This window comes from Arachis ipaensis, chromosome B2, assembly GCF_059453495.1.
Source record: "Arachis ipaensis isolate K30076 ecotype BB chromosome B2, ASM5945349v1, whole genome shotgun sequence".
NCBI classification, from domain to species: Eukaryota; Viridiplantae; Streptophyta; class Magnoliopsida; order Fabales; family Fabaceae; genus Arachis; species Arachis ipaensis.
This window is the reverse complement of record NC_142437.1, coordinates 122,917,275-122,941,083: the sequence shown is the minus strand read 5'-3', so window position 1 is coordinate 122,941,083 and position 23,809 is coordinate 122,917,275. Positions and strand designations below refer to the sequence as shown.

Genomic DNA, 23,809 nt, shown 5'->3' with positions numbered 1-23,809 from the left:
GCTGAACCAGAAAATGTAATGGACAAAGGGAGATATCAGCGGTTGGTAGGGAGGCTAATCTATTTATCCCATACACGTCCGGATATAGCCTTTGCTGTGAGCATGGTAAGCCAGTTTATGCATTCACCTGGTCAAGAACACATGGATGCTGTCTTTAGAATCCTAAGGTACTTGAAAGGGTCGCCTGGGAAAGGGTTACTCTATAAAAAGCATGGACACCTTCAAGTAGAAGCTTATACAGATGCAGATTGGGCTGGGAATGTCATGGATAGAAGGTCAACATCTGGGTATTGTACTTTTGTTGGCGGAAACCTGGTTAGTTGGAGGAGTAAAAAACAGAGTGTTGTGGCACGAAGTAGTGCAGAAGCTGAGTTTAGAGCAGTGGCTCATGGAATATGTGAAGCAATATGGGTAGAGAAAATCCTACGAGAACTAAAAGTTTCCATTTCTCCACCAATGCGGTTGTATTGTGACAACAAATCTGCAATTTCCATTTCTCATAATCTAGTGTTGCATGATAGAACTAAACATGTTGAAGTTGACAAGCATTTTATCAGGGAAAAGATTGAGAGAGGACAGATTTGCATCTCATATGTTCCAACCACGGAACAATTAGCAGATATTCTAACTAAAGGATTACTCAAGAAGACTTTTGATAGCATAATAAGCAAGCTGTCAATGAATGATATCTTCAAGCCAGCTTGAGGGGGAGTGTTGACTAAATCAAATCAAAATCAGATTCCTAATTCCTTTTATGAATCTTATGTAAATAGAATTAATTATAAATCTTTTCCTTTTTGGGTTTAGCTTAATTTTAGGGATTTTATGATTAGAAATCTTTCCTTTATTTTAGGCTAGTATTTTTTCCTTTTTTCCTATTTTCTAGTTATTTCTATTTCTGTAATTCCTCTATAAAGAGGCTGATTCCCTGTACATTTTATAATATAATACATTCAAACACTTCAATTATAATATTCACCATTTTCATATTGTATCACAGTCCTTCTTATTGTTCTAAGAAAAATTGATTGCATGAGTCTTGACATCCAAATTAATTAATGGAAAAAATATAATTTACCATTTGATAATAAATTTCGGACACATGAACTAAAGTTTTGCAGATAAATTTATTTTTGCTTAGTTAATGGGATACTGTTTGGTGCCTATCAACAAATTGGCCTAGTTCAAAACCTTCTCAAGAGCCATCAACATATGCTGCCACATAATCATTGCATTGCAAATCGGTGTGCATATGATGAATGTTTATACTTTATATATAGAAAATAGGAAGGGAGAAGAGAATGAAGGGATTCACTCTTCTAATTTCTCCCAAAAGTGTAACGTTCTTCCAAGCTTTTTCTGAAATATTTTATATTTGATTTTTTTAATTGCTATCATACCCTCTAATTTTATCAAAATTCCTATCCTATACTTATTGTTTTTACCAAATCCTAACCCTAATTCCAAAATTAAACTCGGTCACACTTACTCACTCACACACAAACACACACTCTGAAGTCCGAACAAAAGAAAAAGAAAGAAATAAAGAAGAGGGAGTGGGAAAGACATCGAGAGGAGAAGAGAAGCAGATGACGGCACTGGCGAAGCAAAGGGAAGCCGTCGCCGCCGTCGAGTTATAGAGGCAGAGAGAGAGAGAGAGATGAACAAGGAGAGAGATGGATAGAGAGAAGGCAGCACCACTATCGTCGCTGCTGGGACTCGTCGCTGGAGTTACGGTCGTCGCCGTCGAAGGGGCCGCGTCGGAAGGAGACATTGCCGTCGCCGAAGCTCACCGCTGGTGCAACTCGAAGCTACCTCCGCCTCTACTCTGCTTCACTGCGGTTGACCCCTGCGTCTCCCTGTTTGTCAGAGCTTGTAGTGCTGCTGCGGGAGTCACTGCCAAAGGAGAGGAACCGCCGCCATCGTTATTCTGCCGTGTCCTTCACCGTTGACGCTGGACAGGGTCACCGGAGCTGCTAATGCTCCATCCCTTGTTTCCTTTGGTAAGACCATAAGACTAAGCTTGTTTTGCCTTGTCTTACCATAAAGCTCCACTATTAACTGTGTCCTATCCTACTTGATTTCTCTTTCTGTCTTTGCTCAGTTTTAAATCATCATAAACGGTTGGATTTGCTGCTATTATTACCGTGCTTTTCCCATGTTGCTACTAGGGATGTTGTTGATGTTGCTACAGTTAAAAACTGAGAATTGTTGTTGCTATTCTAAATTTTGTGTTCTTTCGGTTCATTCTATGTTAACCATTTTTACCTTTTAATTTGACACTTCGAATTTGGTCTTTTGATCTCTTAAGAACACGTTGTGAGTAGGATTTATATTTATAATAGGTAAGTGTTTGGTTTATACTATTTTGAGTTTCTAATTATGTTTAAAAAAACTACTGTTAAAAAAACTTTGATCTGATTAGAGTGATTGATTTATTATAATTGAATAATTATTTTTATAAATCTCATACCTTAAAAATTTTACATGAGACTATATATATGTTGGATAAAATTTTATATTATTTTATCATATTTGATTTTATTCGAATATATACGTTTGAAGTATTGAAGTATTTATTGTCATTCATGTACTTCGAAATTGTGAAATATGTTTTTATGATTGAAAAAATATGATTAAAAAAATTTCTTATGAAAAAGTATTATCTAATTCGATTTGATTTGATACCCTATATATTTGAAAGATTAGAGATTTATTGTATTTGAAACTATATGTTTTGATTTGGTTTGAGAGGCTCGTATTAAAAAATCGTAGTTAACGGCGATTATGACATTAACCTAGATGCATCTGGCTCAGACCTCAACTAGTAGGGACGTTGCTAGCCTAACGTATAGGCCACACGTTGGATCTGTTATTCCGTACGGACACACTAGAGGAAAGGGCTACCCATAGAGGTGGAGCCGCCCAAGTGTGGACTTTTGATTTGATTTCTGTATGAGAAATTCCTTATTGATTCACTTATGATTATTAACTATTATTTTCTAATTAAAATTACTTTGATAATAATGTTTATATGGTCTCATATTGATTATAGATGTATTGTCTAATCACTGAGATGCAAAACTTCCCATTTTTTCTAAATATTTTTCAAGAACAAATACTTGACTAGGTGAGAATTCAAGAGTAATGATATGCACCGAGTATGTTAGACTTGCTATGAGAATATTCTACTGAGCGCCGGTCATGGCTCATTTTGAGTCGTGACAAAGTGGTATTAAAGCTTTAGGTTAACCTGTGAAATATGGAGCAAGTGTCCTATAGTAGGATCAAAATTGTATGAATAGAAGCGCGCCTATTTGTACGAATTGTGATACTATCAGAGGCCTATAGGAATGTCATCTTTGTCCTCTCTATGTCATTGTTGTCTTTTGGTTATTGTGATCTTGCGTCCTCTGCCACTTCTTGCTACTCCTATCATTTTCTTATTCCCAATCTTAACCTATGCTTTAGTAGGTTATTTTGAACGCGTTGGTACAATGGTTTCGGTTTCAATTCTCTATCTTCTAGCTGGTTCTACTCATCCTCGCTTTTGTGAATATATGCTTTAGTTTTCTTCATCTTTATGTTGTTTTATATGGTTTCCGATTTCAAGATTTCATCCATGATCTAAAAGATTTTATATGTTTTTGCTGTGAATTATTATCTTATTCCTTTTATAGAACTGTAATTAGATATGTGGATTGTGTATTTACTTAGTTGCTGATTGAGATACTTTGTTCTGGATTTCGATAAAACAAGTTTGTTCTTCTTATGTTGATGATCTTTGAAACTAACATAATTTTGAACCACTCGTGATTCTTTCTTTTGAATCAATAACCTTGAAAACTGTTATTCAATTGCTCAAGGAAAAGAATTATGCGATGAACATATGAATGAAGTGTTATTGTTGTTTGTCAAATTGATGATTTTATTTGCTTAGGTATAATGAATTATTTGGGTGATTAATTAGATGGATCAAAGGTCTTTCTAATCTAGAAGTGTATTTGAATTTTTCTAGTTTGATGATCTGGTTCTATTATGGTATTGTGATGCTGGACATGACTTTTTTGTCATGAAATTGTTGTGAGTTCTATGATTTTTCTATTGTTGCTTAATTCTGATGATTTCTGCGAAATGTGATGCTTGTGAAAGAAATTAGTTATTTCAAGAGATTTTTAAGAGATATATGATACTTGAATGAAGAGGTTAAGGCTTTTGAAATGATGACAACAAATTAGGGAGTATATTCAGCAACTACTGGTTTTTAGGAATCTATTTGTGTGGCTAGATTGAATAAGGGGTTATTTGAATTTTAGGTGATTGTCTCTAATTGTACGTTTCTACTATGTATGGTCCTGATTGAATATTGTTTTGTTTTCTCCTTGCTGGTTTCATGTTCATGGAATTATATATTTGAGATGTGTTCAAGAAAAATGGTTGAATACACAAACAAAGAAAAATAGATTGATAGAAATGCGGTCAATTTCAAAATAGTGTGTTTCAAGTTCTCTTTGGTTGTAAGGGCAGGAAAACAAAAACATTGTCCCTAAATTCATACACGTTCCTACCTTTTTGATTATATATAAATATGAACTGTTCTTTGTTAATGCACTTGAAAAAAAAGGTGAGAGCCAATTTTGCAGAGACTTAAATTGAGGAGCAAGGAGAGAAATTGTTTAACTTTTTTAGATGCTTACAATATAATATTTTATTAGTTCACACAACTTTTCATCTATTCACTAGGGATCCCTTCCATTCTAGTTAGATGGAAGTAAAGCTCAAAAGGTTTTCTATTATACTACCTTTATACTTTCTTTAGGCTTATCATTAGTTAGATTAAGAAATACTTTTTCTTGACCATGTCGAAATGACTTCATATTTTCAAGTGAATTTTTATGATCATGTTCATTATTTTGAAACTGAAATAGTTTGGTTGGTCTGATTTTAGAAGTGCACACCACAGCCAATGTGTCTGTGTCTTTTAATAATTCTGTGCTATGCTTGATTTCATTGTTGCAACAGTGGATTACATTTAGACGCGAATAACTTATTAAAGGGCAGCTCAAACAACCTATTTTATGTGTATTATCATGACAAAAATTTCGTTTATGTATGAATGAGGGTGTGTTAGAATCAGCTCTTATAATTTTATTTGTTTTGGTGATGTTTGTCTTTTATTTTTTTTATTAGCTGATTTCAAATATATAATTGTAACTGTGATAGTAGTACTACTACTTTGTTGTTTGAATTTAATTTTAAATTAGATATTTGCTTGAGTGGATCTCAATTTATTCATTATGAAGGAACGTGGTCTACTCTGTGAAGGTGAAATATAAATCGTGAATGATTGCTTTTTGTTGGTGAGTAAAAGATAAATCGTGCTTTTTGGCTAAGATGTGAAACTTGAAGATTTTCTTGACCTTTTTTTTTTTTTTGAAAATTCTTCTGTTCTCAATTATTGTCCTTATTCTCAGAATTTGGGGAGATTGGTTTTTTGGGTTTGTGAGATTGAGATTGTAGGTCTTAGATATTGAAAAAAATTTCTGGCGATTTCAGATGGAAAAGATTGGATATCTAATTCCTTAAAGTTGAACAAATTCTTTATATGAGTTTTTTCCCTTATTATATTCACGGATTATTATAAAGTAGGCATTGTAAAAAAAATATAAAATAAAATAAAATTGACTTTCCTAATTTTTGGACAGCTTTGGTTCTTGTTTGCAATGTAGGAAAATTGGAGATGTCTAAACTCTAAATAAACCGATGGGTTCATTTTGAGTCACTGGATTTAATCTTGAGTTGTTTCATCATAACTTGTTAATTTGAGAATGATGGGTGTGAATTGATCATAGTTTGATCTTGGAAATGTAAAATTTATCAATATTTTCTTTTCTTTTCATGAGTTTCCTATTTTTAGTTGGTTCATTTATTTCGGATTTTTTTTCATATGTTGCATTTGCTCGTTTTAAATTTTTCCTTTATTACTATACTTTGATTGATTGTGTTTGAATATTTCGTTTTGTTATTGTTGTTGATGTTTAGAAGTAGAAATCTCTAGGTAATACTATATTTTTATATATCCTAGCTTCTAATTTTAGATGCAACATCTATGTCTTTTTTCTAATATGCTATCTCAGTTATTTGCAATATTCTCATAATTTTTGGCCTTTTTAGAGTCTTGATGATGATGTGAGGAATGGTTATGGAATAAGGAAAATGGTGAAATTTTTTCGGTGATTTCAACATTTACTTATGCTCTAAAGGCTCTTATGCTATGGTGATATTGTTCTGCTGGGCTTTGTTTTGTTTTGTTCGCTTTCTAGTTTTGTTGTAAAAAGAAAATTCTATATTCTATCTAGTGTTGTCACATCTTGTGGTATGATTGTTGAGCATGATGCATACAGAGGGCTAGAAATTATAACCGGCGAGAAATAGTAGTTCTAAACTCCTTCGTTTCTTTTAGTAATGGTAATCGTTAAGTTTGGGAATGTTAGGTGTTCTTCTTGGGATAGTTTGTGTTGAAATATGCGTTATAATCGTGCTGCGTGATTTGACATATCGTTCATTCCTCTATATTTCATGTCAGGAGTTTCTTGTTTCAATTCTTGTTGAATGAAATTTGATTATTTTGTTTCATGTCCTACATCTTATGCATATCTCGATTTGATCATGCTTTTGGCTATCCCATAAATTCTCAACAACACAGGTGTTGACGTTTCATTCCTTTACGTGAACTATATAACTTCTTGATGTAATCTGAACTTGCTTTACTGTGATACATCATATCTTCTAGTATTCTCCTCGAATTCTTGTTCTAGATCTTCTTTGAAAAAGTCTTTGATTTGATTCTTCTCTTGCCTGATCGTGTCCCTAATCATTCTCTTAAATCTATGTAAAAATTGCCATTGACTTTGGTTACATTCTTTGTGAACTTTGTACTTCTTTGATTCAACCTGAACTTGTTTTGGCCTAGTACACCTTTTTTTATTATTTCTATCAAAGTTTGTTGATTCAAATTTTTTTGTTAAGATATAATTGGTTCTCTTTCTGACACACTTCATTATTTCTGTACACCATTGCTTAATTGCAATCTTAAGCATCCTTTCACGTTCATGTGAGCACCATATGTGATATTTGCTCTTCTCTTCTTAAGTTTTGAATCCTTTTGACTAAATTCGTGCTTGTTTCGATGTCATGCAATTCCCGGATAGCAAGCGATACGTTAGTTCATTAGGACACAGCTTATCGGTGCTGAAGTTCAGAAAGTTGTAATTCTAAGACTTCACACAAGACTGGTTGCTTCCATGGATATATACTACAGAACCAAGGAGATTATGAAGTCAGATTGTATTTTGAAGAGATTGACGAACGAAGTGAAGAGTGCTATGTATATCTGAGTTGTCAGAGGAACGAGAGTCGGTGAATGTCAACCGTATCGTTTTAACACACACCTATCTTGTAACTTTTACACCCGATTATACTTCTTTCTCATGTTTGGTTAAAAGCTAAAACCATGTAACATTTTTTATATTATATCAATTTTAGAAGGCAAAAATTTTTTCAAAGAGGGCAGAATGTAACATCCCAAGCTTTTTTTAAAACATTTTATATTTAATTCCTTTTATTACTACCCTACCCTCTAATTTTATCGAAATTCCTACATTACGCGTATTCTTTTTCCCAAATTCTAACCCTAATTCCTAAATTAAACCCACACACTTACTCACTCTCACACAAACACACACTCTGAAGTCTGAACAAAAGAAAAAGAAAGAAATAGAGAAGAGGGAGTGAGAAAGACACCGAGGGGAGAAGAGAAGAAGATGACGGCACTGGCAAAGCAATGGGAAACCGTCACCGCCGTCGAGTTATAGAGGCAGAGAGAGAGAGAGACGAGCAAGGAGAGAGATGGATAGAGAGAAGGCAGCACCACTATCGTCGCTACTGGGACTCGTTGCTGGAGTTACGGTCGTCGCCGTCGAAGGGGCCGCGTCTGAGGGAGACATTGCCGTCGCCAAAGCTCACCGCTGGTGCAACCCGAAGCTACCTCCGCCTCTACTCTGCTTCACTGCGAGAGGGTCATCGGAGCTGCTAATGCTCCATCCCCTTGTTTCCTTTGGCAAGACTAAGCTTGTTTTGCCTTGTCTTGCCATAAAGCTACTATTGACTCTGTCCTTTCCCTCTTTGCTCAATTTTAAACCATCGTAAGCTATTGGATTTGCTGCTATTATTACTGTGGTTTCCCCATGTTGCTACTAGGGCTGTTGTTGATGTTGCTGTAGTGAGAATTGTTGTTGCTATTGCCCCGGTCCCAAATTTTGTGTTGTTTCGTTCCATTCTACTTTAACCATCTTCACCCTTTAATTCGGCACTCCGAGTTTGATCTCTTTGGTCCCTTAGGAGCATTTTGTGAGTAGACTTTACATTTATAACCTTTAAGTTTTTGGTTTATACTATTCTGAGTTTTTAATTATATTTAGAAAAACTATTGTTAAAGAACTTTGATTTGATTAGAATGATTGATATATTATAGTTGAATAATTATCTTTATGAATCTCATATTTTAAAAATTTTACATGAGACTATATATATGTTCTTATGATTGGAAAATATTTCTGACGAGAAAGTATTATCTAATTTGATTTGATTCGATATTCTATATTTGAAAGATCAAAGATTTATTGTATTAGAAACTATATGCTTTGAATTGGTTTGGGAGGCTCGTATTAGAAAATTGTAGTTAACGGTCGTTATGACGTTAACCTAGATGCATCTGGCTCAGACCTTAACTAGTAGGGGGCGTTGCTAGCCTAACGTGTAGGCCACATGTTTGATCTGTTATTCTGTACGAACACACTAGAGAAAAGGGCTAGCCATAGAGGTGGAGCTGCCCAAGTGTGGACTTTTGATTTGATTTCTGTATGAGAACTCCCTTATTGATTCACTTATGATTATCAACTACTATTTTCTAATTAAAATTACTTTGATAATAATATTTATATGGTCTCATGTATTGTCTAGTCACTGAGTTGCAAAACTCACCCCGTTTTTCTAAAAATATTATTCAGGAACAAATACTTGACTATGTGAGACTTTCTATTCAAGAGTAACGATCTGCACTGAATTCCTGTTCTTTGTCAAATTCCTAGATGTTATATGCTTCCTATGTCACAGACAGGATTCAACTATTTTTAATTATTTTAATTTTTTGTTAAAAATGTATAATTATTTATTTTAGAACTTGTAAAATATTTGTAACATTTTTTTTCAATTTATATTTGAGTATGTTAAGCTTGATATAGGATTATTCACCTGAACGCCAGCCAGTCATGGCTCATTTTGGGTCATGACAAAAAGACTCTGTCTTCATACTCCCTCTGCTTCCCTCTCTTTCTCTCAGCTTCTTCTACTCACGTCCCCACTCTTCTCCATCATTTCTTCGATTCCACCAAGCTCAGTTCTAGTCTGAGATACTTCTGTCAGCTAAAGGAAAACGGGTTATATATTTGTCTTTCTTTTCTTTTATGTAAATCTTCCTGGAATAAAATGATTTACATGTAAATAATAAAACGCTTTGTCTTGCCATAATTTACGTAAAAGAAAAAGGCACAAATAAGTAACAAATAAGGTTTAAGACAATAAGATAATATTAGTTAGCAATCATTTTAATTACCAAAAATACTATCTACATGCATATTTGAAAGTCATTATTGCTCTGTCCCTTTCTAATAATACAGTAGAGTAATTGATATTTGATATAGTCTTTTAAATCTGTTGACAAAAAGAGAAAGAATACATGAAGTGAAATTCTATCATATAAATCACTTAGAGCTAATAAAAATTAAAAAAGCTAAATAAAATTGAGTGAGTTAAGTTTTAAACTGACTCTAATTATATCATCAAGTGACCAGTGAGTGTGATAAATTGGAAACACAGCTAGTTTTTTTTAGTTTACAAATTGGTAATGCGTTACAGCTTGTTCTTGAATTACTAAATTAATATAACAACGAAGTTTGTCCAATAAAAAAAAAAGAAGCCATGTGAAGGCAGCATTAAGTATCGTGATTCCTTTCTTAAGCATGTGATTAGCACACTCACCAATACATTAACCAATTGTTTATCTTTCACAACACCATCCCATCATTTTGTCCCAACACCATAAACCTCGTCAAATCAACTTCACCAGTTCACCTACCACACAAAGCAAACACTTCCCTCATCCGTTGACTTTCTTTCTTTGTTCTGATCCCATCTGATCTGCTTCACTTGAGATTCAACCATGGCTGAAAAACTTTATGGTGGAGCTTACCTCTCTCCCTTTGTTGATGCTGTTTTGGACAACCTGACTTCAATACTTGAAGAAGACGACTCTTTCCTCGAAAGGAACAACTTGCTTGGAAGGTTGCAGAATTGTCTGTATGATGTTGGACCTGTTCTTGATGATGCTGAGCTGAAGCAGTTCACTGACAAGAGAGTCAAGAAGTGGCTTCTTGATCTCCAAGATGCTCTCTATTTCGCTGATGATTTGCTCGACGAACTCTCCACTAAAGCCGCTATTGCTGCTACTCAAAGGGATCCAGGTAACTCTTCCTCCTGGTCTTGCCTTGTTGATTCATATATTGAAGATACTGGTGACATGGAAAAAATAGTTGGCACACTAGAGTCTGTTGTAAGACGCAAAAATTATCTTCGTCTGAAGGAGAGTGCCAAGGTGGACATGTCATGGAGAATTCCATCAACATGTCTTGTTGAACCATCGGAGATATGTGGCAGGAAAGAAGACAAGGAGGCCCTACTGAAACTGTTGTTAGATGATGATGCTGCTGCTGATGGTGATTTATCTGTCATTCCCATTGTGGGCATGGGCGGAATAGGAAAGACTACTTTGGCCCAATTGCTTTACCACGATGACAAAGTGAAGGAGAGTTTTGATTTTCGAGGTTGGGTTTGTGTGTCAGAAGAATTTGATGTTGTCAAGGTCACCAAGACTGTAATCGAGGCAATAACTTCAAGCTCTTGTAACTTGACAGATTTGAATTTACTTCAGCTTGATCTAAAGGAAAAGTTGTCGAGGCTAAAGTTCTTCATTGTCTTGGACGACGTATGGAATGAAAATTATAGTGATTGGGATAAGCTTCTAAAACCTTTTCAAAAAGGGGTTAAGGGAAGTAAAATTCTCATAACTACTAGAAACAAAAATGTGGCTTCTTTAGTACAGACTGCTTCACCTCATGAACTAAGATCATTGTCCGATGAAGATTGTTGGTTGGTGTTTACAAAGCATGCACGTCTGTCAACTGTTTCTGTGGAGAATCCAACCCTGGAAAAAATCGGCAGAGATATCGTAAAGAAGTGTGATGGATTGCCCTTGGCAGCTCAAGCCCTTGGAGGCATATTGCGTGGAAATACTGATGTCAGATATTGGAATCATTTACTGAAGAGTGAAATCTGGGAACTCTCCAATGACAAAATAAATGTTGTTCCAGCGTTAAGGATAAGTTATTATTTTCTTCCTTCATATTTGAAGCAGTGCTTTGTTTATTGTTCCTTGTATCCCAAGGACTATGAATTTAGCAAGGATGAATTGATGCTGTTATGGATGGCAGAGGATTTTTTGCAACCAGTAGAAAAAAAGACTATGGAAGAAGTTGGTGGTGAATATTTTGATGAATTAATTGCGAGATCATTTTTGCAACCTCATAGTACCGAGGAAAATAAATTTGTGATGCATGATCTTGTTCATGATTTAGCAATGACATGTGCTGGAGAATTCTATTTCAGAGCTGAAGAGCTTCTGAATGCAGTTGAGATTGATATTAAAGCTCGTCATTTGTCACATAACGCCAAAGGCAATTATCCAATGTCAAATCTTTTGAGAGTTTGTGATAGAGTAAAACATACAAGGACATTTCTTGAAATCAATTTGAAGGAGTGGATTCCATTCAATATGGAAAATGCACCTTGTATCATGTTGTCACAGTTGAAGTACCTGAGAGCTTTGTCGTTCAAAAAGTTTCCTCTTGAGTCAGTGCCTGATTCAATAGGTGAGTTGATTCATCTGCGTTATTTGGATCTCTCTTGGACGGACATCGTGGCATTGCCGGAGTCATTGAGTAACCTGTACAACTTGCAGACCTTGAAGTTGCTTGGCTGTAGAAAGCTGAAAATGCTACCTGTTGGCATGAAAGACCTTGTAAATTTGCGCCATCTTGATATTAGAGTGACTCAGTTACGTGAGATGCCGAAAGGCATGAGCAAGTTGAAAAATTTGCAGTTTTTAAGCGACTATGTTGTTGGGAAGCGTGAAGAGAACAAGATCACAGAACTGGGAGCACTTGCAAATCTACAGCAATCAATTTCCATTTGCGAATTGGAGAATGTGGTGAACGGCAGTGAAGCTTTGATGGCAAGAATGTCTGATAAGGATGGCATTGATTCTATGATGTTGGGTTGGTCGTTTGATGAAGTAGACGAGGATACAGTTGATTCCAAAATGGAAAGAGATATACTTGACAAGTTACGACCTCACACTAATTTGAAACAGTTACAGATCAAGGGTTACAGGGGTACAACATTTCCAGATTGGGTGGGACATTCTTCCTACCACAACATCACCAAAATATCACTGGATGGTTGCAGGAGTTGCTGTATGCTTCCTTCACTTGGACAGTTGCCCTCTTTGAAGCACCTGGAAATTTCAGATTTTGAAAGTCTAGAAAGTGTGGGTGCTGAGTTTTACTTTAACCAGAATGGTGAATCTTGTTTGGAGACACCACCATTCCCAATGCTTGAAATTCTTATGTTTGAGGCAATGTGGCGCTGGAAGGAGTGGCGTTCATTGGAGTTCAATGCGTTTCCTCGACTTAGGGAGCTTACCATAAGGAAGTGTCCGATGTTGAGAGGAGATTTGCCGAATCAACTTCCATCTTTGCAATCACTTGAGATTAGGAATTGCAAGCAGCTGAGTTGTTGTGTTCCAAGTGGTCCTGCGATTACCACTCTTTCAATTTCAGGAAAGCATCTAGTGGGGTCTGTGGTGGAGGCCATTACCAACACGCAACTGACTTGCCTCACTTCTTTATCCATCTCAGATTGTTCCTCCCACATATGCTTTCCAGTGAGTGCTATTCCCCCATCACTACAAAAGTTGACGATCGAGAGTTGTGGAGAATTAGAATTCCAAATGGATGGGCAACATCACTCGCTGCAGAAACTATCAATAGAGAACAGCTGTGATTCACTTACATCCTTCTCGTTATTGGATGCCTTTCCAAATCTCGTGCGTGTTCGTATCGCCGATTGCGAAAAGATGGAGTCTCTTGTGGTGTCACGCTCTCTTTCTTGTCTCCGTTATTTATATATCTGCTATTGTGGGAGTTTGAAATCTGTGTCAACGCTATGGGTGGCAGCACGTCAACTAGAGCATCTCACATTACTGGGTTGCCCAGAGGTTGTTGATTTGTCTCCTACAGGGGATGGGGATCCACACCATAGCCTGAGATCTCTTGAAATCAGCTACAGCGAGAAACTGGTGAGCTCTGCAGCATTCATGAATTCGCAATTTCGTGGGCTTACTCATCTTATCATTGATGGTCAATACGGCGAGAGTGTGAAGTCCCTGCCAAAAGAAGGTTGGCTGCCTGCCTCCATTGAGTCTCTCACACTGTTTCGCATTGAAAGTGTGGAGACGTTGGAATGCAAGGGACTTGCCCACCTCACCTCCCTCCAACATTTAGCCATTACTGAATGTCCCAAGTTGAAAAATATGGAGGGAGAAAAGCTGCCAGCCTCTCTAATACAACTCAACATCATCTGGGGAAGCCCTTTGCTGGGCAAACGATGTCAGATGAAGGATCCACAGCTTTGGCCCAAAATCTCCCACATCCCCGCCATTCAAGTTGATCACAAATGGATTTGGTAATCCAACAACTTCAACATTATTCTTATTCCCTCAATATATTTATGTTTTTCATCATGATTTATACTCTGCATATAAAGTGACTCACGACTTTTCATTCTTCATTCTCTCTACAATATTCTTATTCTTCATTTTTAATCATTCTTATACATGTGCTATACCATTCCTTACTTAACACTTGTACCTTCTCATACAGATTATCCATCCACCCAACAACCCAACTTCTTCCATGAACAATTTCAATCATTGCAATACCCAGGGATGATTGCTGACAAATAAGACAGTAACAGTAAGATTTTTATATACTTTATAATGTTCGAATAACATTGATTACTCAAAAAATATGATAACTAATATGTGGTGGTAACACGTGAGACTGAAACTTTCATGCAGAAAGCAACTGAGCAACAAGGGAGACCCATAATCATGGACACAATTGAGCAAACTGACCATTGCATTGGAAAATTTAATTCCTTAGCTCCTTCATCTTCTTTTGGAACCTACCCTTTTGAAGATTGAGACTTTTGGTTTGGTTTCTACTTTCTAGAAACCTCATGGTGATGCTCCGTTTTGGAAGATTCATGTTAGCACATTCTTTTGCAGACATATATTTACTTTTTGGAATTTTTGAAATTTTCTTTAGATGTGTCATGTCAGTTATATTGGTGACTTACCTTGGCGTTTATGTATTGGAGGAGTGTGATTAATTGTGTTGCACCATTGAGCCTTTCTGATCTATGATTTTTGCCCCCCTCCCCCTTCCTTTTTTCTCTGTTTTATTGTGTATTGGTGACAAAGAATTGCCTCTAATTAGTAACATTGTTTTCTCATATTCTTTTGTTAGTCTTTCATGAAACTAAAAGTCTTTGCATGACAATGTCAATTTGAAATTATCAAATGATCTCACTTTAACTAAACAACAATAAACAATTAAAAACTTATTATAAACATATCAGTATAAAAAAAATTTAAAAACCAAAACATTACCTTAGCTTTGTGTAAAAATACAAGATTTTCATTGCAAATATTCAATCCATTTCAATTCTTAGTGTTTCTGTTAATTATATAGAAGATATGTATGCTATTATAGTAAGATTAATTAATTAGAAATTTCTGTGTAATACTATAATTCACTTTAAAGTGTTTTTGTTAATTATGCAGAAAGTATAACTAAAGTAGCAACGGAGAAGAAACCAGTTGTTATAATATGCATTTGTCAAATATCTTATTTTTATTTCTAACAAAGAAGACATTATACATTACTTGACAAAGTCAAAAATTCATAAATAGAACACCAAACCTAGACATGATAATAAAAAGCACACACATAAAAATGCTACAAATTCACGCTGTTATTTAAACACAATACACACATCATAATTCATTAGTCTTTCTGCTTCAGAATATCAAGCCTCTGCAGAAAGACAATTACATTACTATTTATATTTTAATATTATAATTATATACTCCATCTACTTCAAAAAATTTGTAACTTTCGAAGTTTGATATATTAATAACTCATTGTATCTTGATGCAAATTGTATTCAGATACACTGAATTGTTAATATGCAAAATTTTTAAAGTAACAAATATTTTTAAAATTGATAGAGAATATAATTGAGCCAAGGATGAGTTGCCTGAGCACCAGAAAAGAAAATAGCATTTTCCATCTGGCCTGACAAGGATACGAGGATTTTGGTGCAATGCTACACCAAAACTCGCTTAATATCCTTGCCAGATCAAACATTAAGGTTGCAGCAGTTTCCGGCCGCAGCTGAAACCCATTTCGGGGGCATGATCATGCCATGTCCATGTCCAGTGTCCATCATATCTGCAAGGGAGTGCATAGGAGTTCCAATGTGATTGATGGCAAATCCATCAATTCCTCCTCTTGATGAGTACATGCTTGTCACCTCTAATGAAATGTTTGGACTGCTTCCATTTGGTTCCTTCAACGAATTCAAGGTTCCGGCCGAGGATTGTAGGACTTCAGAACTCTGAGAACCACTAGAATGTAGTTGATGGCCAAGTGTTTTTTTGTTTGCTTCACTTCCACTCTTACCATTTCCATTGTTGGTGGCAGAGTTTCTTGTGTTCAAAAACCTGCCACCACATCCTCTTGGCCGTCGCATCGCGTGGAGATGGCGCGATTCATGCATATATGGCTGCAACACAAAGGAATTATAACACAACTCTAATACTAAAAATTCTAGTAATCAGTTTAAGAAACTGTAGCTATTTTTCTAATACAGAATGTTTTACATTCTCGGCTTAAATTGCCTTATTAATTGAACGATGGAAATTCAGTTGCAGCTAACTTCGTGTGAAGTTGATAGTTGAGAATCGTTAATTGATTTGATAGATTTGACTAAGTTGTCATCTAACGACTCTCGACTATCAACTTCACTTGAAGTTAACTACACTGAGTTTCAGTTTAATTGAATTGTTTTATTTAATAAATGCTCAAACCTTGCGACGTTTGATGAGTTTATTGGCAAGAACAGCTTTGGCACGTGACTGCCTACGCCTTATGATTCCATGGTATTGCTTAGCATTCACGTAAGTTGGTCCATCATCTGATGTCAAGTTTAGTGGCAGCATTATACGCCCCTGCTTTATTCAAATATGTTACATCCATACATAGATCCATTGATAAATACTGGAAGATACATATATCTATACATACATACATACACACACTGCAACAACAGACTTAATTTTAGAAGAGGTACTTGTAATTTATACTATAATTTAATATCAAGCTATAAGTTTCAGTCATTTACGGGTTTACATTTACAATGTTATTATTTTTGTGTTAATATTGTTACCTTCCACATTCATAACTATAATTTAGATTCTTGTATGCAGAGACATGCATTACAAGAACACTGATATGATTTATATATAGACATATAGATTTGAGATTTGAGATAAAATACAAACCGAAATTTGAGGTGCATAAGCTGAGAAGAGTCCATAAAATTGATCCATGTAAGGATATTTTGCACATATCTGGAAAGGAAAAAACAAGAAATGAATAATTAAGTTATCAAGAAGGCAAGAACATGAATTTCTTTTATTTTTGAGAATTTGTAACTTTGTACCATAGGCTGAGTGAATCCAAGCTCAAAACGGTTCCTAGGGTCAGCATTTGATGGCTGCAAAGATAATGTGGCTTGAGACTTTTGGGATTCCCCTGAAATTTTGCAATCTTCTGGAGAAGTTTTTTTCATTGGTTAGCTGCTAAAGATAATAACACAATAACATAGGCCATTTTATCTGATATCTGATAATATATTTTCATTCAATCAACAATTTTACTATGGATTGAGCATATATAACTTTAGAATCACAAGGAAAAGTTGTATCTAGTTTATAATCTATCACTTGTGGTAGAGTAATGCATAATAATCTCAATTTTAAATGATCCTAAATCCTAATTAAGATTTAAGTAAGTTTTTCTTCATTCTCTGTCTTTTAGGTTGTGTTTGAAAGAGCAGTTGAGTCTGAAACTAAATTAAATCTCTATATTATATTTGGTGTCAAATGTACTGGATTGAGCTATGTCTAAATATTATATTTGGTTTAAAATAAATATGAAGATGGAAGGATGAGAGTATTTTTTGAAAAGAAATGTTATTAAAAATTTCAGTCTCCAGTCTCTTCTATCCTCATTTTCTAGAGACACTAATTAGCGTTTGTTTTGAGGTACTGAGACAGAGATTGGGAGACGGAAACTCAGTATCATATTTGTTGGTTCAGAAATTAGTATTAAAATTTCAGTCTCTGTCCTCAAAATTTCAATATTTCAATACCTCCAAAAAGTGGAGATACAAAGGATTGAAATTTTTTAGAACGGAGACTGAAACTTTAATAACATTTTATACTTAAAATACTCCAATTTCAATTAATTAATTCTAACTTTACCCTTTATGCAAATTAAATTAGAGTTTTATTTTTATTTCAGTCTCTGTCTCCCACTTTATACCAAACACAATACTGATACTTATTTCAGTCTCTCAGTCTCTGTTTCTCAGTCTCTGTTTCTCACTATCAATCTCTTAATCTCTATCTTTTTTTCAAACGCATAAAGAAATTCAAATTTTATATTCTGAAACTGAAATTTTAATTCCAATCTTTGACCACCAAATATAATACCGAGTTAGTCCTTCAATTTTAATTTCAATCTTTGCAAACAAACACTAGTTTAGTGATATGGTTTCCTCCTAAGGATTACCAAATGTTATGTACCATGTTTCAAATAATTTCCTTATAAATAAAATCTAATTAATTTCACCTAATGCTCTTAAATCTTACATACCATTTGATTGGCGTTGAAAGATTACTTATTCTAAATTTTTAATGTGACTTCCTCTCCAAGTATCTTAGCTAAGGATATATAATTTAAAAAAAATTATGTGTACATTAAAATTATTTATTTGTATATAAATACATATCATATTCAACTCATTTTCAATATGTATTTTATATTTTAATATTTATTTTATACTAATAACTTATTTTAATAGTTAATTTTAGTATATATACACTTAACATTGTTAATAATTTAGATATTTTTTGTATAAATATAAATCAGTTAATTTCCTTGTGGTTAGGGGGGAAAAACAAGCTCGTTATTTGTATATCTTTCTTGAAATATTTTTAAGTGCTTCTTACAAAACAAAACAAAAATAAAAACCTACCTGCAAAAGTTAGTGCTCTTATGTTATGTGCTCACTAAATTCAACAATTATGTTAAAAATATTGTTATAGTGGAAAACCCACAAAGCTGATATATATGTTGAACATTAACCTAACAATGCACCAAGTGTTTTTTTAGCTTGCTATAGCTAGATGCATACACATAATAATACAAAAATACTATTTGCTAAAAGATCCAAGAATTCACCATAGAATAATATTGTTGATTTATTATAACTACCAAACTGTGCACAGCCATAATAAGAGATCTTTAATTACTTTATATATATAATCCACATTATATTAACTCTCGAAATAAATTTGCAGAAGGAAATTTTCATTTCTATTTATTGTACTTTAATTTTTCTTTAAAAAAAATAAATAAATAATAAGTGGAAGCCAACCACCTCCACACTATTTCCCCAAAACAAGTGAATTGTATAACACATATATAAACATATTTATTTAATTTAGGGTAAAGTATATTTTTTGTCTTTAAAGTTTGACAAAAATTTTAAAAATATTCCTAAGTTTTATTTTGTTTCAATCTTATCCCAAAAGTTTTCGATTTGCATCAAATATACCCCTAACGGCTAATTTTTCAAAAAATTTAAGACCGATTCAACAACAATTTTATAAAAACAACCCTCAACACAAGCCAATCAAGCATAATTTTCATGCATTATTATTAGATTGGTCTTAATTTTTTTGAAAATTTAGCCGGTGGGAGTATATTTGATGCAAATCGAAAATTTTTGAGACAAAATTAAAACAAAATAAAACGTAGGGAGTATTTTTGAAACTTTTGTCAAACTTCAGAAAAAAAAAAAAAAAGTATATTTTACCCTTTAATTTATCCTAAGACAATCTAGTATTTATATATAAGATGTCATCAATTCTTTTAATTATATATGGTAATAGTCATCAAAACTATATCTTGTTAACTCAAACAATTCATATAAAAATTTCTAAATTGATACAAATTAAATATGATAAATAATACTACTATATTATAAAATAAAAAATAATTATTAAGTACCTGGAAAGATGGTAAATTGTGTTGTAGGTCCTTTATCCAAGAATTGTTGTTGCTTATTAGTGGAAGAAGAAGCAAGTTGGTCTATGTAATTATTATTATTATGAAGCTCCAATGAAAATGGTTTCATAATTTGGTTATTATTATTATTATTATAATTAGAAGAGTCTCCATAAACTGATGATTGATTTTGATGAGATCCAAAGGCACTAATACTCCACCATGAAGAACCTGCTGCTGCTGATGACAGCTGTCCAACAGAATTGTGAACAATTCCTTCATGTTCTTTCAGATATGCAGTTTCCATACCCATATAATTAAATTCTCTTAAATTGATATATGATTTTATGTAAAACCAACCTAATTCAGAGTTCCTGCAAGGAAAAATAATAATTCAAATTTAAAATTACCAACAGAATTAAACAATAATAATTAAATAATGTACCTTGAAAATCAGAGAGAACCTAGATTATCATAGTAATTCATATATCACTAAATAAAGTTTCAATTTCTGTATGGCTTTATCATGTGAAATCTATAAAGGAAAATAAAATGAAAAAAAAAAAAAAGTGTTTAATTTTAGGTCATTCCAGAAAATGGAACAAATATAAAGTGAGGATAAGGAGACAAAAGTAATATGAGAAGGAAGAAAAAAAAAGTGAACAAAAAAGAGCATAAAAGTGAAGATTAATAAGATTGATGAGTTGACTAGACCAAGTTACTTAATTAAGTTCCCTTAAGAAGAAGAAAAGAGCACTTACTTACTTGAAATTTAGTGGTAGAAGAAGAATATGAAGAAGAAATTAAAGATAGTGTCATGGAAGCATCTTTAACTTCTGCAAAAGAAATAGCATGTATATTATTAATAACCCCATTTGCTTGGAAGCAAATTAAATTAAATTTAGAGAGAGAGAGAGAGAGAGAGAGGGAGAAAATGAATTGAAGAAGGGCTTACAAGTGAGAATGGAAGGTGAAGAAGCCAAAAAGCACCAATAATGGACATTGGCTTTCATGCATTGCAAGGACCCTTCCTCCCTTTAGTACTATATCTAGCTACTATATATTATATATGTAAATCTAATTTCTTATATATTGATATAAATCATTTTTGAACTTCTAAATTAGCATATAGTTTATATATGAATTTAAGTGTAACAATTACTCTACTTTTGTGAAAATTCAGATGCAGCCGACTTCACGTGAAGTTGATAGCTGAGGGCTGTTAAATGATTTAACTAAATTTTTATTTAACGACTCTTAGCTATCGATTGCGTATGAATTTTCACCTTTTTATATATATGAAAAACACTACACGTATAAATTTTTTTAGTCAAATCCAATTAAGTTCAACAATAAAATTTGGATAGCGGGTGAATAAGAGTGATAAAGATAACTTTTGTTAATATTAAACTAATTTAATTAAATTTAATTGACAAAATTTTTTTACTTGTATAGCATTATTTATTATATGTTAGCTTATTTTAGTGTAGACATATGAATAATTATATTTTTAATATGTGTTTCACAAAAAAAAAATTGGATTTGAATATATTTTGTGTAAAATTTTCTTTTTTATTTATTTTATGTTTTTTTTAGTGATCAATAAAAATTGAATTTAGACTTTTAATTTTAATTATAAGAGTTTTGATATTATATTATAAAATTATTTATCTAAAAAAATTTAAATGGATAAAAAGAGAAATACAACAAGGATATGAATAACATAAATAATTAGTGCCAAATTTTGGATTATTATATGTTTGAAACAGAAAGAGCTTACAAGTGATCAGTGAAAGATTTAAAAATAAAAAAAAAATGATATTTGACTGCTCAAAAGTGATGTCTTTATTCCTATTTAGTAACAATTTTATGATAGAAAATATGTACATTAAGAGAGACAAATTTATTGAAATAATTAAAAAGATACGCATAGAAATATCTAAAACGTTGGATACATTTTATTTAATTTTTCTTTAGAATTTAGAGACAGAAAAACAAAGATAGAGTAAGATATTTTTCTCTTATTTATATCTCATCTTTATTTAATTAATTTAAATTTTTAGAATAAATAATTTTATTTATATTACTCTTTTTATTTTTCTTCTTTTGTCTTTGATTTTTCTTTTAAGTTTTTTCAAACTAATAAAAATAGGATCAGAAATTGGCCTAAAACACTATTTTTTTTAATTTGTTACGTTATTTCTCAACATGATAAATTAAAGATTAATCTATCATAAAGTCGAATTTTATTTAAAATTTTATTATTAATTAATAAAATTCAAATTCTCAATACTTACTTAACCAAAAAAAATGAACTAACCAATCAATAATCAACCCAACTTGGGCTTAAAAGATACAATATTTTAAGATCCATATATAGCTAATTGTGCAAGTGTTCATTAACTGTTTTCATAATAATATATTCACACTAGTGCAAGAAGAAGTGGGATCTTCATTATAAGTTGTAGATATTTAATTTGAAATGTGGTCCTAAGCTAAGTTTTAATCTTTGCATTCTTAGTGTATAGGTCTAATGAGTTGGCTTTGGCCCATCAATTCATGAGAGAGGTGAGTAGCATTATTTTGGAACACCCAACACGTTTTTTCTATTGAGCATATATTATACTTTTGGTTCTTCAAGAATCTCAAGATTCTTTCTAGTTTCTACTATATATAGATTTAATCTTAATAAATATGTTTAATATAATATTAATTCTAGGAGTGATTAACGGTTACCTATTTTCATAGCAGTGATTATTATTATAACTTGTGACTCCAAATGAAAAGAAGCATGTGTTAACTTCTTAGAGTAGATTGTGTTACCATCAATCATATATAGCTTTCATGGTTTTGTTTAATTACAATTAATTTGAAGATATGACTATATTTATCACTTAAAAGTTAAGTCTCAAAAATCGTACACTAGTGGCTAAAAATGTCATCAAGTGATCATATTCAACCAAACATATTAAGAATTTAAAGATCTAATTACCATATATATCTTATGATTTTGACTGAAAATTATACTTATAGCCGTCCTAATTAATAATAAATTAAAAATCAATACAAAGTACATCATATATATAATAACTGTTTAGTGTTTACCCTTTTCGGCTTATGAACAATCAAATTTCACATACGGAAATTCCACTACTTGTATATAATATCTATGAGTAATATATATATACACCAAAATCAATCACTAATATAAAATATATATTAAAAATAAGATAAACAACATATATATTTATATATAAATATATAATAATTAATTTTAATAATTAATTTTAATATATAAATAATATTTTTAAATATTTATTTTTATTGTATACATGTTATATTTTATGAGAGAGAACTTTGGGCGTTAACATGCTTAAGGCTGTATTTGTTTCTGAGAATAGGATAAGACAACATATTAAGAATATGATAGGACAAGATACTAATGGACAGAGACACAAAATTTTGTATTCTTATATTCTATTTAGTGATAAATTAGAACAAATTATGAAAATTCAATTTATTCTCATTTTTTTTTATTCAAAAATTTTGAGATGAAAAATATGATAATAAAAAATATAATTATAAAAAATTAACAAAAATAATAAAAGAAAAAATAAAAAATAAATTGTGTCCCTTGTTAGTGTTTTCGTGTCTTTCCTGTCAGGATAGATACAAAATACACTAATTCAATGTCTCTGGACACATGGACTCTATCCATGTCTGGTAAACACGATTTTGTATCTCTATATCTCTGTCTCAGTGTCTTATTTTTATAAACAAACGCAGCCTTAATTTCTCTCATTTTTTCCTTCTACTCTTCATTTTTTTTTTTCTTTCCTCCACAATTCGTTCATTTTTTTTTCATGTTTCATTATTATTATTATTATTATTATTATTATTATTATTATTATTATTATTAGTAGTAGTAGTAGTAGGAGTAGTAGTAGTAGTAGTAGTAGTATTAATTATTATAGTAGTTTAATTTCCAACAAGCATATGTATTACTATTTTATATCTTAGCAATATATTTGGTATCTAGTGAAAATATATTATTTCAAATACATATTTATCCCTTTATTTGAGACATGATTTATACAAAGCATATTAGTGATGGATAATTAGTTTTTGGCATTTCTCTATGATAATTTATATCT

The 23,809-nt window shown here is 32.5% G+C and overlaps 2 protein-coding genes across 10 annotated transcripts; one reads left to right on the top strand and one right to left on the bottom strand.

Annotated features, from left to right (window-relative positions):
- Window positions 1-1,114: 1,114 nt before the first annotated feature.
- On the top strand, window positions 1,115-14,642 carry LOC107626323 (putative disease resistance RPP13-like protein 1). Of its 5 annotated transcripts, XR_015905015.1 has the most exons (4): window positions 1,117-2,003; window positions 7,212-13,917; window positions 14,115-14,207; window positions 14,312-14,642. XR_015905015.1 is itself a non-coding variant. In XM_088504210.1 (2 exons), the coding sequence occupies exon 2, from the start codon at window positions 10,280-10,282 to the stop codon at window positions 13,919-13,921; it is 3,642 nt and encodes a 1,213-aa protein (XP_088360336.1). In that variant the 5' UTR covers window positions 1,115-2,003; window positions 9,069-10,279; the 3' UTR covers window positions 13,922-14,021. The 5 variants fall into 5 exon arrangements, 4 of the variants coding, with proteins under 4 accessions (XP_088360336.1, XP_088360335.1, XP_088360338.1 ...); XM_088504210.1 differs by lacking the exons at window positions 14,115-14,207; window positions 14,312-14,642 and having other exon boundaries at window positions 1,115-2,003; window positions 9,069-14,021; XM_088504209.1 differs by lacking the exons at window positions 14,115-14,207; window positions 14,312-14,642 and having other exon boundaries at window positions 1,115-2,003; window positions 7,212-14,021.
- Window positions 14,643-15,216: 574 nt separating this feature from the next.
- On the bottom strand, window positions 15,217-20,699 carry LOC107626325 (nuclear transcription factor Y subunit A-10-like). Of its 5 annotated transcripts, none has more exons than XM_088504220.1 (7): window positions 20,611-20,699; window positions 20,421-20,491; window positions 19,659-19,905; window positions 17,023-17,132; window positions 16,862-16,930; window positions 16,388-16,528; window positions 15,217-16,083 (listed from the first exon to the last, which is right to left on the bottom strand). In XM_088504220.1, exons 2-7 carry the CDS (start codon window positions 20,472-20,474, stop codon window positions 15,658-15,660), a joined length of 1,047 nt encoding a protein of 348 aa, XP_088360346.1. In that variant the 5' UTR covers window positions 20,475-20,491; window positions 20,611-20,699; the 3' UTR covers window positions 15,217-15,657. The 5 variants fall into 5 exon arrangements, with proteins under 5 accessions (XP_088360346.1, XP_088360342.1, XP_088360345.1 ...); XM_088504216.1 differs by having other exon boundaries at window positions 19,659-20,029; window positions 20,611-20,676; XM_088504219.1 differs by having other exon boundaries at window positions 17,023-17,129; window positions 19,659-20,029; window positions 20,611-20,676.
- Window positions 20,700-23,809: the final 3,110 nt, after the last annotated feature.